The sequence below is a fragment of the Neovison vison genome, chromosome 11 (assembly GCF_020171115.1).
Source record: "Neovison vison isolate M4711 chromosome 11, ASM_NN_V1, whole genome shotgun sequence".
Taxonomy (NCBI): domain Eukaryota; kingdom Metazoa; phylum Chordata; class Mammalia; order Carnivora; family Mustelidae; genus Neogale; species Neogale vison.
The window spans coordinates 207,395,148-207,409,855 of record NC_058101.1 but is presented as its reverse complement, the minus strand read 5'-3'; the positions used below and the strand labels follow the sequence as shown (position 1 = coordinate 207,409,855).

Below are 14,708 nucleotides of genomic sequence, written 5' to 3'. Positions count from 1 at the left end.
CCCTCTGCTTGTGCTCTCCCCCCCAGCCCCCAAAATGAATAAATGAAATCTTAAGAAAATTTATTTGAGCAAAGTCTTAGGAAAATTCATGGAAGTATGAATAATTTAAGAGACTAGTTTTTTCATGGGAACAGAAGTTGTGTAAAATTGCCGAGACAAGCAAAACCTTTTGTGCCCCAGGAGCTGGGAGCAGACGGCAGTCAGGGGAGCTGGTGGATGGGCTGGGGCAGCAGGCAGGCGGCTTTCAGGGCCAGTGAGGAAGCACGAAAGAAGCTAAAGCTGGCGCGTGTTCAGAATAAATTTGTGCTTGTAGATGCTAGCCCACCTGGCGGCCTCTGGGATGGGAGAGCTTGCTGGAGGTCGAGCTCTATAAACTCTTAACCAGCCAGTTTGGGAGACTCTCCAGGTTGGCGAAAGCTTCCACCTGCTGGAGGGTGTGCACCCCACCTCCTCGGGGACAGGGATAATGCACTGGGAACCCTCTGGGACCTCCCCCATGTACCTTTTCATCTGACGACGCGTTTTTGTTCTCTATAACAGACCAGTAAGCCTAAGTGAAGTTTTTCCTAGATTCTAGAGCCATTCTAGAAAATTACCAAACCTTATTTGGTAATTGAGGGTTGTGGGAACTGCTGAGCCCGCGGTATTCCCAGCAGAAGTGTGAATAGGCCAGTGCTGCTTTTGTGGCTGGCATCTGGCGTAGAGGGGGGCTTTGTGGGATCTGATGTTGACTCCAGGAAGAGAGTGTCCGGACACACCTGGTCGCTGCCAGAGAATTAGTTACTGGTATGAAAAAAAGACTGTGTATTTGAATGTTTGGATTTTGAGAAATAAGACTATTGTCTGTTCTCGGGTGTCGGTCATTAACTAGACGTAAGAAATGGCTGGATCAGGGGTGTGAGGCAGAACTGACCAAGTGGGAGTCTCAATCTCTGATATTTCGGAGCACAAGCCATGTGTAACCAGGCACTGGACAGGGCTTGCATACGCAGTTGGAACAAAACTGCGTTATTTTGTTGTGGATGCATGTGGAAGGGAGTACATGGGGTTTGAAGTGGGCAGGAAAGATGACGGAATTAAGGGCTGGTAGACTACAGGGGGCCCGCAGGTAGGAGGAGTGATTCTGAGCAGCTGCCGAAGGGAGGGCCGGCAGGGATTGCTGCAGGGGTCTCTGGTCCATGATCTGACACGGCGCTCCCGCCCAGACCTAGGGGTGGCTTGTACCCCTGAAGAGCACCGTGTGTAGAAATTGGAGTTGGGGAAACAGACCAAATTCAAGTGCTAGCTGTGTCCGTCTTTAGCAGTGTAAGTTTGTCACACTAGTAAAGCTTTCCGAAACAGCAAACCACGTTCGTGTCATTTGTTAGAGAAGTTCATGTTTCAGTCATTCTGGGCGGCTGGTAACAAAGACCTCAGACGAGGTGGCTTAGACAGCACACATTTATTTCCACTGGAGCCTGGAAACTCCCAAGACCAAGGTGTCAGCAGATTTGGGACTTGGTGACGGCCTAGTTCTGGGCTTGGAGAAGCCTGGCGCTCAGCGAGTCCCAGCGTGGCAGAGAGCTCTGGTGTGTTCCTCTAATAATGTCACCGGTTCCTTCCTGGGAGGCCTGCTGTCATGACTGCCTCCAAACCACCTCCAGGCACCACCGCATTGGGAAGTTGGGCTTTGAGGAGTGGATTTGTGTGGGGCGGAGGGGGCGGGGGCATTCAGTTTGTAGCCAGCAGCCTTTGAAGGGTTAATGAATGTATGTAAATTTCCAAGCAGAGAGTCATATTTATTAAACTTTTATTTTGTCTTCCTTATTTTTTGGAGTCTAGGTATAAGGAGGTGAGTTAAGTCTACTTTTGTTTGCGATGTAATACCATTTTTCCATGAAATACAGTTAAGTACTAACAAAATTTTGATACAAATCTAGTTTGCCAAAACTTGTTTATTTATTTGTAAAAAAGAATTTATTTGTTTATTTGAGAGAGAGAAAGCACAAGCCGGGGGAGAGGCAGAGGCAGAAGGAGACTCCGTACTGAGCAGGGAGCCCGATGCGGGGCTCCATCCCAGGACCCTGGGATCATGACCTGAGCAGAAGGCAGAGGCTTAACTGATGGAGCCACCCCGGCGCCCCATAAAGTTTACAAATTTTTATGTTTTTTATTTCTTTAAGAGACTTTTTAAAAAAAAAAGATTTTATTCATTTATGAGAGATAGAGATCCACACATACAGAGGCAGAGAGAGAAGCAGGCTCCCCAAGGAGCAGGGAACCTGATATGGGGCTTGATCCCAGGACCCTGGCATCATGACCTGAGCTGAAGAAGGCAGATGCTTAACCCACTGAGCCACCCAGGCGCCCCAAGTTTTTTTTTTTTTTTTTTTGGACAGAGAGAGAGAGAGATCACAAGTAGACAGAGGCTGGGGGAGGCAGGCTCCCTGCAGACCCCAGGACCTTGAGATCATGACCCGAGCTGAAGGCAGAGGCTTAATTAAGCCACTGAGCCACCCAGGTGCCCCAGGTTTACAGTATTTTTAAATACAAGATTTGTGAAATGCTGAAGTGTTTGTGCTGTTGATAAATGTAGGACAGTATTACAGGTACAACTTTACCAAAATGTTAGATTGAATAAATAAATTTCCTCATACAATGCCTGCCTTCTGTATTTTCTAAGTCAGGGGCTTTTAGGTTTGGGGATCAGGAAAGGAATTAAATAAGCCTATGAAAAACTTGCTGGTTAATTTATAAGCTCAGTGATTTTCATTTCCTTGTCTGCGGGGTGCCTGGGTGGTGCAGTTGGTTTCAGACTAGATCCTGATCTCAGAGTCCTGGGATCAAGCCCTGGGTCGGGTTCCGTGTTCAACATGGGGTCTCCCTCTGTCCCTCCTGGTCCCGCTGTCTTTCTCTCTAAAATAAAATCTTTAAAAAAAAAAAAAACCAAAAACCCTCAAAAAACAAAAAAAAACAACTTGCTAGTTAACTTATAAATTGAGTGATTTTCATTCCTTGTCTGAAAATAGCAAAGAATATTCATATTTTACTTACTAGCAGTGGTAGCCAAAGCCTTGTCACACTTGCTCCAGGCAGATGTGAGAGCCCCCCACTGCTCTGAGGACCCATGGCATGCTCTTGTAGAGGGAGTCGGGGTTGCGTGAGGGGTCTCCGGGATTCATGATCAGGGTGTCTGGGACCGGTGGGTAAGACTGGAGTCTCTTGGCTTCTCTTTCCTTGCTCAGCTTTTCCTGCATATTGCTTGTACTCTCTGTGACTGGAGCTCCAGAGGAGGCGAGGGGGTGGCGGAATTCTTGAGAATGCGACTGCAGGTGAGTAGAGATGGGGTCTTGCTCTGGAAGGAAGCTCTGCTGCCCGTGGATGGGAAGGCTTCTCTTGGCCTGAGTCTTCTCAGCGCATGGGGCTGTGCTTGGGGATCTGGGCTCTATTTAACTGTTCTCAGGACCCATGGATACTTGCGTTTGGTCAGGGATTGATCAGGAAGTCCTCTACTTTGCAACATTCACACGAATGTATCTCATTCTCCGTTCACGGTGTCCTTGCAGAAGACAGATGGGCAGGATTTTCTTTTCTTACCCATTGTGCGGTCTTGGTTGGGAAATTGTGACTCCTTAGTGTTAGTAACGTGGTGCGGGGCACAGTTGGTGCTGGAGGGGACAGGTGTTCCCGCTGTTTTCCAGAGAATGCAAGAAACCTCTGTGTAAGAGAAGAAAGAAGAAATCATTTTTTCTTCTCAATTTTAAACTCGCAAAGTTCGGTTAATATATACTTGAAGTTTGGAAGCTTCCAAAGATGACTAAAATCCTCTCTACTACCCTTATCTCTTTCACTCACTTTCCCTCTTTGTGATTAAACTTTGTTAAAATTGGAAATCTGAGAACAGTGCCTAGGGAGTAGTTTTAAAAAATTAGCTGTGCATTTGGCAGAATATGTGTAGGAATTAAAATAACATTTAAAATACTGAAGCACTTTTTGAAGGACCAAGAGAGGCCGAACTAATAGAGAGGATTCTGTTGCTTTGAACAGAAAACCAGGATTAACACACAGAGAACGGATCCGAGGGTAGCTGCTGTTGAGAATGGAGAGCTCGCTGCCAGAGGCGTCACTGTGGGGCCACCCTCCAGAGGAGCAGCCCCAGGAGCCCCTCACGATACTGTCTGCTCTGATCTCTTCTAAAGATCAAGTGAGTTTTGTATGCCCGTGGTGGGCCTGGCTTCATGCGTCTCTGCCTGTTTGTAGGGAAGGGACTGATCGGTTGTGTGGCCCTTGTTGGCAGGGAGAGAAGCGTTTGCACATTAGCTCAGTAGAAATTGCAGCCCCAGCCTGTATACATTTGTCCTTCTAGCGATCTCTGTGAACCCAGGGTTCGCACACCTGACCCAGGATCGAGAGTCACGTGCGCTTCTTCTCACTGAGCCAGCCTCGCGCCTCGCAGTGCTGTTTAATGGAGGTGATCATTGCAAACGAGCTAGTCAGAATCGCCAATTTATTGGGAGATCATCGGGTGATCTCCCATCGAGATTCTGTGATCATGAAGTTGTTCTGTGCTTACTGTATGTGTCTGTTTCTCAGTGTGTCAGGAAGGCACAGGCAGATCAGCACGGGAGCATGTGGGGTTTGAGCCACACGTGGAGTTTGACCTCCTATCCACACCGCTCCCTCTTTGCCATCAGTATCCCATGGACAGTTCTCTCCTGTGGATTACTGAGCACGGGCCTGTTGAAACACACTGTCTGTCATGTTCTAGGAGTCCGTGACCTTCAAAGATGTAGCCATAGACTTAACCCAGGAGGAGTGGACCCTGATGGACAGGTCGCAGAGGAAGCTGTACATTGATGTGATGCTGGAGAACATCACTCATCTGGTGTCCGTGGGTGAGTCCGCCGCCGTCTGTCCATTGTGTGTTCACGTATTGATTGCTAACCCTGTAGGCAGGGCTGCTTCCACGTACTCCAGCAGCTCTCTGCCCTAACTCGTACTCCTCTGTGGCCCTTCTGTTCTGACTTGATGAAATCTGTAAATTATTTTCATCAGGTCTTTTACATAATAATTTGAATATAGTCTTCTTGGCTCAAATTGTGTATCTTTCTCCTGCACTTTCTCCAAGACCCAGAAAAATGCTGGGAATACAGTGAATAGTTTTTGGATGAACAAATCAATATCTTACATATTTTCTGCTCTGGGTGCTATGGTGAAGTTTGAGCCCAGTTGAAAACCAAACATCTTGTACCACTTCCCGCATAAAACGCCACGGTGTATTCCAGCGGAGTGCATGTTATGGTCTTCCTTTGGAAATAATGGTGGCCGCCCTATGAGAACATTCATTTCGTTCTGGATGCGCACGCAGAGCCTTCTGCACCCCTTTGAGCTGGGGTCTTGACCGCAAACAAAGGTCTTGACTGACTGGCGGTGGTCAAGCTGAGAACCATTGTCGGTGTTGAAGGTGCTGTTCTGGGCTGTTGCACAGGGCGCACCCGGTCCTTCCTCCTAAATTCACGTACCATTCTCCCGTTGGTCTAGGCTGTCAGTTCTTCCAAGCAGATGTGATTTCCCAGTGGGAGCAAGGCGGGGAGCTGTGGAGGGACGACAGAGGATTTGCCCAAGGCTGGACTCCAGGTGAGCCGGGGACACGGGCTCTGCGCGAAGTCTAGCGAGTGAGTGAGCAGGCGCTCACTGACGCGCACGTTTGCTTGAGCGAATGAGAACGTCAGAAGACCGAGTGGCTGCCGCAGTCCTGAGGCAGCGGAGTCCGTCATTACTGCTCTGTACTTGGACTTGACCTCAGAGAAGGAATGTTCTGTCCTCATAGGAGGTGAAATTTCACCTTATGGTCTTTGTCACGATTTTCTCTCTCTCTCTCTCTCCTTTTTTTTTTTTGGTAATGATTTCCACTCATGTTTTCTGCAATAGCCCATCATTATTTATTTTTCTTTTTTGAGATTTTTTTAAACTTAGTTTGTGTGTGTGTGTGTGTGTGTTCCAGGATTCATTGTTTATGCAGCCCACCCAGTGCTCCATGCAGGCTGTGCCCTCCTTAATACCCACCACCAGGCTCACCCAACGCCCGACCCCCTTCCCCTCCAAAACCCTCAGTTTGTCTCTCAGAGTCCACATTCTCTCATGGTTCGTATCCCCCCTCCTGTTTTCCCCAACTCACTTCTGTCCATCTCGCAATGTCCTCCGTGTTTTGGTTTTTTTTCTAGTTGATAATTATTCTAAAGTTTGTGTGTTTATTCACCACTATTGTTCTCAGTTTTACGTTATGTGGTCATGCAGTGGTGACTGTTTGAAACACACCTGGGTCTTGTATGTTTTCAACACTTTAATTCTCCTCTACTCAAGATATTCCTTAGGTTTATCTCTTCCTGTCTTCAATTATTTCAGGCTTAGAAAACAGCTATAAAAAGGAAGAAACAATATCTATGCAAGATATCTTCAAGGAGGACCCATCTGACTGCGGCATAATAGTAAGTCTCCTGAGGACAGACCGTGCCTGTCCGTGCTGCAGGCCTGGGAGTCGGATAAGTTAATCACGTCTTGTCAGGGAATGTGGTTAAAAAATTTAGTTTGGGAAAGAAATTAGCTTGGATTTAGACAGTAAAGGCTCTCACGAAAGGATAGTTTTGCAGACATGATTTATTTGCATGAAACATGATGTCTTCAAAAACACTCCTCTCTCCAGTGAAGATGCTGCCGAGGTGTTGTATAACAAAAGATTCACGGCAGCCGAACTCTGCATCAAAGGGGAAAAAACACTGCATTGATGCTGTAAAAATCTATTAGGAACCGAAAGAAGAAAAGGAAGATCCGCACACAGAGGAGGGCAGGAGTAAGCAGTGAGGGAGCACGAGGCCGAGTCACATCTACTCGGGGGGCTTAGAACACCCAGCCTCGGCGGCTGGCGAAGCCCCGTGGAGACAGCCCGGCTGCAGTCCCGAAGGAGAGGCCCGGGCAGGGCGTCCTCCCCTCAGGAGGGACTTCCCACTGAGCATCCCCACAGGGGCCGTAGTTCTAGGGCAGATGACGGGGTCTGGAGTTAAACGTTTGTCTGCCTCCGCGCAGTTTGGAGTGAGCTGCATTTTGTGTTACCACGTCTCTGCCTCTTCCAGGAGCCCGGGCTGTGTGTGTTTGCCTCGTCCCGGGGTCCGTTCCGGGGGCCCGGCCCAGCCTGGAGCAGGAGGGGGTGGGAGGCAAGACTTCCAGCTCTTGGCGTCCAGACCAGAAGGGCCCGTTCTGACCTGGAGGCCAGTTGAGGGCCACTAGCCAGGCTCCCGAGGTCACTCCTGCCGCATGAGTCTCACACACAACACTGTTGAGCCTGCCTGCGCTCGTGCGGGAAGGTTATGCGGGACAAATCCCAGAAACCTCCATCCATACGATACATTCGGTCCTTGAGTCGTGCATAATATGACACTGTACCTGCAAGGCTCTTCTGATATATCCACAGGTCCGACAACATGTAAATAGTATAGTAGATGTAACATGCGTACAGCATCTGTTAGGAACCCTTCTCAACAGGGTAACCAGTCCAACAACTAGGGGAAGTACAGTGAAAGTTTTCTTGACAAGTTTGGTCAGGGAGGGGAAGAAGACATCTGACACGTTTTTGGGAGTAACTCTCGTGTCTGTCATGTCGTCAGCAGGCGAGTCCTGTGTGGAGAAAACAGTGGGCCCAGCAGGGCAATGTTAATGGCTGTCCTGGTTTGGTGGATATCGCCTCAGTTGGAGCCCAGGTGATGGGACAGCATAGAACCTAAACATGATGAGTGTTTTATCCTCAGAGCCCAGGAGTGTTACTGTAGTGTCCCCTCCTTGAGCAGTAACCTTAGCAGAAGGGAGAGTATTGGCAGGTGGCTTTGTAAGGTAATTTAGCATCTGCATATTCTAGCATATTAATAGTGGCTAGAAGAGTTTGTCATGTGGCCTATTTGTACATAAGGGGCCTTCATCTGCCCTAATGGGGTCTCATTTTGCCTAGTAGGTCTATTGTTGAGGATTTTTAAAGCCTCCATTAGGTATAACTTCCATTTTGATAAAGACCCACGCTCAATTTTTTTAAAAAAAGATTTTATTTATTTGTCAGAGAGAGAGAGAGCACAAGTAGGCAGAGAGACAGGCAGGCTCCCCGCTGAGCAAGGAGCCTGATGTGGGACTCGATCCCAGCTCCCTGGGATCATGACGTGAGCCGAAGGCAATGGCTTAACCAACTGAGCCACCCAGGTGTCCCCACCCTTAATTTTTTAAATTGTTGTTTAAATAATCTGTTTATCTGTGTCATCAGTTCAACTTCCTGCGAGTAGTAGTAGTAAATCCATTCAGTATCATAGGAGGGGGACAAAAGTTTTATTAATTAGGTGTTAAGTGGGAGCCATTATCATTGTGAATTTGAGTAGGTATATCATAATGGAACAGTCTCCAAGGTTTTGATAGTTGCGATTTTTTTGTTTTCTTTTTTTTCTTATTTATTTATTTATTTTTAAATTAAATTTATTTATTTTTAGCATAACATTATTCATTTTTGCACCACACCCAGTGCTCCATGCAATCTGTGCCCTCTCTAATACCCACCACCTGGTACCCCAACCTCCCACCCCCCGCCTTTTCAAAACCCTCAGATTGTTTTTCAGAGTCCATAGTCTCTCATGGTTCACCTCCCCTTCCAATTTCCCCCAACTCCCTTCTCCTCTCTAACTCCCCTTGTCCTCCATGCTATTTGTTATGCTCCGCAAATAAGTGAAACCCTATGATAATTGACTCTCTCTGCTTGACTGATTTCACTCAGCATAATCTCTTCCAGTCCCGTCCATGTTGCTATGGAAGTTGGGTATTCATCCTTTCTGATGGAGGCATAATACTCCATAGTGTATATGGACCACATCTTCCTTACCCATTCGTCCGTTGAAGGGCATCTTGGTTCTTTCCACAGTTTGGCGACCGTGGCCATTGCTGCTATGAACATTGGGGTACAGATGGCCCTTCTTTTCACGACATCTGTATCTTTGGGGTAAATACCCAGGAGTGCAATTGCAGGGTCATAAGGAAGTTCTATTTTTAATTTTTTTTTTTTTTTTTTTTAAATAGAGATTTTATGATGTGACACAGGGATACACAGTGAGACAGAGAACACAAGCCAGGGGAGTGGGAGAGGGAGAAACAGACTCCCCGCTGAGCAGAGAGCCCAATGCACCACTCGATCCCAGGACCCTGGGGTCATGACCTGAGCTGCAGGCAGCTGCTTCACTGCTGAGCCACCTAGGCGCCCCTGGTAGTTTTCTTCTGGGTGGCATGGGCAGATGGGCCGACTGTCAAATACCCAGCATAGTAACAGCATAGCAGTGTGTAAGTCCTGCCCCACAGATGCACGGACAGCCTCGAAAGCAAGGTGACGGCCCCACAGAATCCATTTGCCAAATTCGGGCAGGGAGTCTTCGCTGCTGTATCGGCAGTGCTGTACTGTTGTGGAATTTCTTGCTTTTGCCAAATCCAACAAGTTGGATATTCTAATACGGTTTCTTTCATGGCATCCCGAGTGGTGGGCATCCCACAGTCCTGCGCCCACCCGTGAGTGGCCGGCCTTCCCAAGTGTCCGCTTTTCTTGTGCGCTTCTTGGGCTAGTCCGGTGTCTGTCACAGGCTCAACTATGTCTGCCACGGTAGGGCTCGTGAGGTAGCTGCTTGCTGAAGGTCTGCTCTGTGGCGGCGAGCACACTGAGCATCGACACGGAAATGGTAATTTTAGTGTTTGGCACATTGCCAAGTGTCTTTCCGTAGGCATCTTCAATAAACGCTGAGTAGTAACCGGTTGTGAACCTGTCACACCAGAATTCTTTGGATGGGAAATTTATGAATCAGTTAAGCTCAAAAGTGTCAAATAGCCTTAAGTTCTCTGCAGTGAGAAGTCAAAAGTGCAAGCCTGTTCCAGTTATCAGCGCTTCAGCACTCGATCCTGTTCGGAAGAGACCTTGCAACACTTTCAATCCCAATTTACCATCCAGTAAAACCTCAAAGGTCCAGGTTACCAGAGACCTTGAAAGCTGTCTTAGCATTACCCATGAAGACTTTGTGACACTAAATGAGCTGTTACTTTAGGTCCTCCTGTTGGTGACACATTGCAGCTGAGATAGCATGGGCTTATTTGACCTCTATTAAACCTTTAGGGATTGCACATGATCTCTAGAATACTCATGGCATTTACCCAAACAACATAACCTAAGACTGAACGTCATTTGTTTGACATTTGACTGAGTAAAACGGCCTCGTTGGTCAAAAAGACTTCATCTGCAGTTGAAATCTTGGAAAGTTCGTTAAAACCCTAGAAAGTTTTAAAGCACATGCCCAAATGGATTACAGGTTCTTTAGGACCTGATAAAGACAAAATACAGAAACTGGTTTTTCTGGGGAGACAGAAAGAAGACAACTACTTACATCTTCTTAGCAAGTGCAAACCAATAATTAGAGAAACTTTGTCTTTTGAACAGAGAGAAAAGCAGAATTTTAATCTTCACCCTGTACTTTTAAAATCCACTCATTTACTTATTCTGTCCTTACCATACTTAAAGTTCCAAAGATCTCCCTGCAGAAACCTTCTACGACTTGACTTTGCATTCCTATTTTATCCCAAGCCATTTTTCTCCCAAACAGCCAGTCCCATCCAGGACAAAATTTACCTTTTTTTTTTTTTTTTTTTACCTTCAACAGAACCTACATTCCTGTTCCTTGCATCTTTTTTACATATCTCCTACTTCTCTGGATACAGGGTTGTTTCCCTCACTCCCATCTGTCTTCAGGTCCAATCTCTGAAACTGCTGCAGCTGTTGCAGTGCATTCAGAATCCACCTCTTTTAAGACTTTGTTTAGTGCGGCATCTTGTGCTTGGAACATCTCTTTGGGAGGAATTCTTTTCTCAGAGTCCTTAGAGTATCTGTTCTCGCGTCTGCTGGGTGATGCCCTGCTGCTTAAGGTGGCTCCGTCGGAGAGAGCCTGATTCTCACCATGACTGCAGTCTGTATCCCTGTCCTCGTCATCCCGGATGTCGCCGTCCCGGGGGTCGGGGCCCCACTCACAACCAGCAGAAGCCATAGCTACGTGCACTTCTCAGTGTCCCTCTTGCTTTTATTTCTACCTGGCCATCCATATGGCCGGTTTTTCAGCCTCATGCTGGTGGGTATGGATTGGTGAGAAGGAACGGAAGTCTGATGTTGACACACAGACATCCTAGATTGTAAATCTGCTCCTTTTCTAATGTTAGTTTTTCCTCCTGGTACTTATCACGATGTGACCCTGTGTGTGTGCTGTTAGCAGACGCCATCCCCTGCGAGCTAGGAATGACACATCATTCTGTGAGTGGTGCTGGTTCAGCTGACTTGAACTACCGTCCGTTGTTCACAAAGACAGACCTGCTCAGACCATTCTTTTGCCAATGAGTAAAAAACCGAGGGTCCTCCCATTCAGGAATATCTACATCAGCGTGGAGGTTTCCTCAGAAAGGGTATGTCACGAGTCCTGCCGACTATACCAGTTATGTTCCACACAAAAGATTCAGGGCAACTGAACTCTCCGCTTCAAAGGGTGAAAAAACACTGCATTGATGCTGTAAAAATCTATTAGAAACGGAAAGAAGAAAAGGGAGCTCTGCGCACAGAGGAGGGCAGGAGTAAGCAGTGAGGGAGCACGAGGCCGAGTCACATCTACTCGGGGGGCTTAGAACACCCAGCCTCGGCGGCTGGCGAAGCCCCGTGGAGACAGCCCGGCTGCAGTCCCGAAGGAGAGGCCCGGGCAGGGCGTCCTCCCCTCAGGAGGGACTTCCCACTGAGCATCCCCACAGGGGCCGTAGTTCTAGGGCAGATGACGGGGTCTGGAGTTAAACGTTTGTCTGCCTCCGCGCAGTTTGGAGTGAGCTGCATTTTGTGTTACCACGTCTCTGCCTCTTCCAGGAGCCCGGGCTGTGTGTGTTTGCCTCGTCCCGGGGTCCGTTCCGGGGGCCCGGCCCAGCCTGGAGCAGGAGGGGGTGGGAGGCAAGACTTCCAGCTCTTGGCGTCCAGACCAGAAGGGCCCGTTCTGACCTGGAGGCCAGTTGAGGGCCACTAGCCAGGCTCCCGAGGTCACTCCTGCCGCATGAGTCTCACACACAACACTGTTGAGCCTGCCTGCGCTCGTGCGGGTCGGGGTGGAAGGTTATGCGGGACAAACCCCAGAAACCTCCAGCCACACAGTACACAACAGTAAAAATGTTTGTACATGCGGGAGTCAAATAACCCCATGTGCATGTAAGTAACCTGGGGAAGATTTTAATTGGAGATTATCACTGAATGGCCAGCCTAGAATTTATAGAGAACTGAATTCATATTCAGAGAACTGAGTGGATAAATATATCTGAGAAATCCTATAACAGTCTCATCTCTTTCTCAACAGCCGAAATATCACCCAGGAGAAAACCCCTTTGAACATATTGGGTATGATGAAGTTTTCAGTCAGACCTACACATTGACTCAACATGTCTTAACTCACACTGGACAGAGACCCTATAAATGGAGCGAATGTGGAAAACATTTCAGTCATAGAAGCGACCTTTATAGACACCAGAAAACTTTCATGGAAGCAAAACCTTATAAATGTAATCAATGTGATAAATGCTTCCATAATAGAAGGAAGCTTTGCATACACCAGAGAATTCACACGGGAGAGAAACCCTATAAATGTGATGAGTGTGGGAAAAACTTCAGTCGAAACTCACATCTTCGTTCCCATAAGATAACTCACACAGGAGAGAATCCATTTGTCTGTAATCAGTGTGGGAGTCACTTCAGATATTTTTCATCTTTAACTAGACATAAGCATATTCATTCTGGACAGAAGCCTTATGAATGTCATCTGTGTGGGAAAGCCTTTGTTCAAAGTTCTTATCTTAAACAACACGAGAGAACTCACACTGGAGAGAAACCATATAAATGTCTTCTATGTGGAAAAGCCTTTGTTACAAGCTCTAATCTTAGAGAACACGAGAGAACTCACACTGGAGAGAAACCATATAAATGTCATCTATGTGGAAAAGCCTTTGTTCAAAGCTCTTGTTTTAGACAACACGAGAGAACTCACACTGGAGAGAAACCGTATAAATGTCGTCTTTGTGGAAAAGCATTTATTACAAGCTCTTGTCTTAAAAAACATGAGAGAACCCACACTGGAGAGAAACCATATAAATGTCTTCTTTGTGGAAAAGCCTTTGTTACAAGCTCTAATCTTAGAGAACACGAGAGAACTCACACTGGAGAGAAACCATATAAATGTCCTCTATGTGAAAAAGCCTTTGTTACAAGCTCTAATCTTAGGGAACATGAGAGAACTCATACTGGAGAGAAACCTTATAAATGTCATCTATGTGGAAAAGCCTTTGTTACGAGTTCTTGTCTTCGAGAACATGAGAGAACTCACACTGGAGAGAAACCATATAAGTGTCCTCTTTGTGGGAAGGGCTTTGTTACAAGCTCTTGTCTTAGAAAACACGAGAGAACCCACACTGGAGAGAAACCATATAAATGTCCTCTGTGTGGGAAAGCCTTTGTTACAAGCTCTAATCTTAGAGAACATGAGAGAACTCATAGTGGAGAGAGCCCATATAAATGTCCTTTATGTGGAAAAGCCTTTGTTGAAAGTTCTAAAGAACTTGAGAGAACTCATACTGGAGAGAGCCCATATAAATGTCCTCTGTGTGGAAAAGCCTTTGTTACGAGCTCTTGCCTTTGAAGACAGGAGAGAACTCATTCAGAATGTACTGAAAAATAATGGAAGAGCCTTCAGCCACAGCTCTAATCTAAAACAAATCCGAGAACTTATAAGTGGGGGAAATTTATGGCCATATTCATTATGGAAATGCTTTCATTTTAGATTTATCCTTACACAACACGAGTGAACTCCATTTGGAGGAACCCTGTATTTAACGGCAAGGAGCAAGAGACATTAGCTGATCTGTGGTTGTAGGGTGCACAAGAAAATTCAGTCTGAACGATCATCGAATCTCCCTAGAATGGGAAAGTACGCGGGAAAATCTTTACAGAAGGATGTTGCTCAAGGAGAATAACAGAAAAATTGATGCTGGGGAGCTTACTCATTGTAATATGCATGAAAAAAAAAACCCTTTACTAGTAGAAAAACTATTGTAGGCATGTGAAGTTTCACACTCTGTAGAATAGTGAATGAATGGAAGTCTTAAGTGATTTTTAATTCCTTAGTCAACTTGCAATTTCTCACACTGTATATATGCCATTGCTAAAATCCGATGAAAGTTTAGAGTTTGCATCAGAAATCCCTGATTAGGAAAAACATCTATCAAGAATGTCTAACCACACAGTTTAGACATTAATTTATATTTTTTGCTTAATGGCCTATTATAAAAATGTAAGAAACAAAACATATGTAGGATTGTGACATCATCTGGGAATTCTAAATGCAGAATTTTATGACAAGAAGCAATGATTCCCCCCCCCCCTTAAGGGACTAGTACGTAGAACTGCATATGAAGCGAAGTTGTTGCTAAAAAGTACATTAAGTTGGTCAGGCCTATTTTTTTCACAGCAATAATTACTGGGTTCAGCTAGAAAGTAACTAAATATTAACCAAAAAACAACACAAGATGATGTGTCATTACTACATATTGTTAACCGTGTATGTAGATCATAATGATGAATTAAAGAGTGATAGTTTGTGACTGAA

General features: G+C 46.2%; 1 protein-coding gene across 1 annotated transcript in view; it reads left to right on the top strand.

Moving 5' to 3' along the window:
* LOC122890044 (zinc finger protein 431-like) overlaps positions 1 to 14,708 on the top strand; it is a 21,228-nt gene extending 6,520 nt beyond the window's left edge. The window contains exons 2-6 of the mRNA XM_044225729.1: positions 4,027 to 4,183; positions 4,748 to 4,874; positions 5,521 to 5,616; positions 6,385 to 6,467; positions 12,411 to 14,708. Of these exons, the coding sequence (XP_044081664.1) occupies positions 4,079 to 4,183; positions 4,748 to 4,874; positions 5,521 to 5,616; positions 6,385 to 6,467; positions 12,411 to 13,742 (1,743 nt within the window). The 5' untranslated portion in view covers positions 4,027 to 4,078 and the 3' untranslated portion in view covers positions 13,743 to 14,708. The remainder of the gene's footprint in view (positions 1 to 4,026; positions 4,184 to 4,747; positions 4,875 to 5,520; positions 5,617 to 6,384; positions 6,468 to 12,410) is intronic.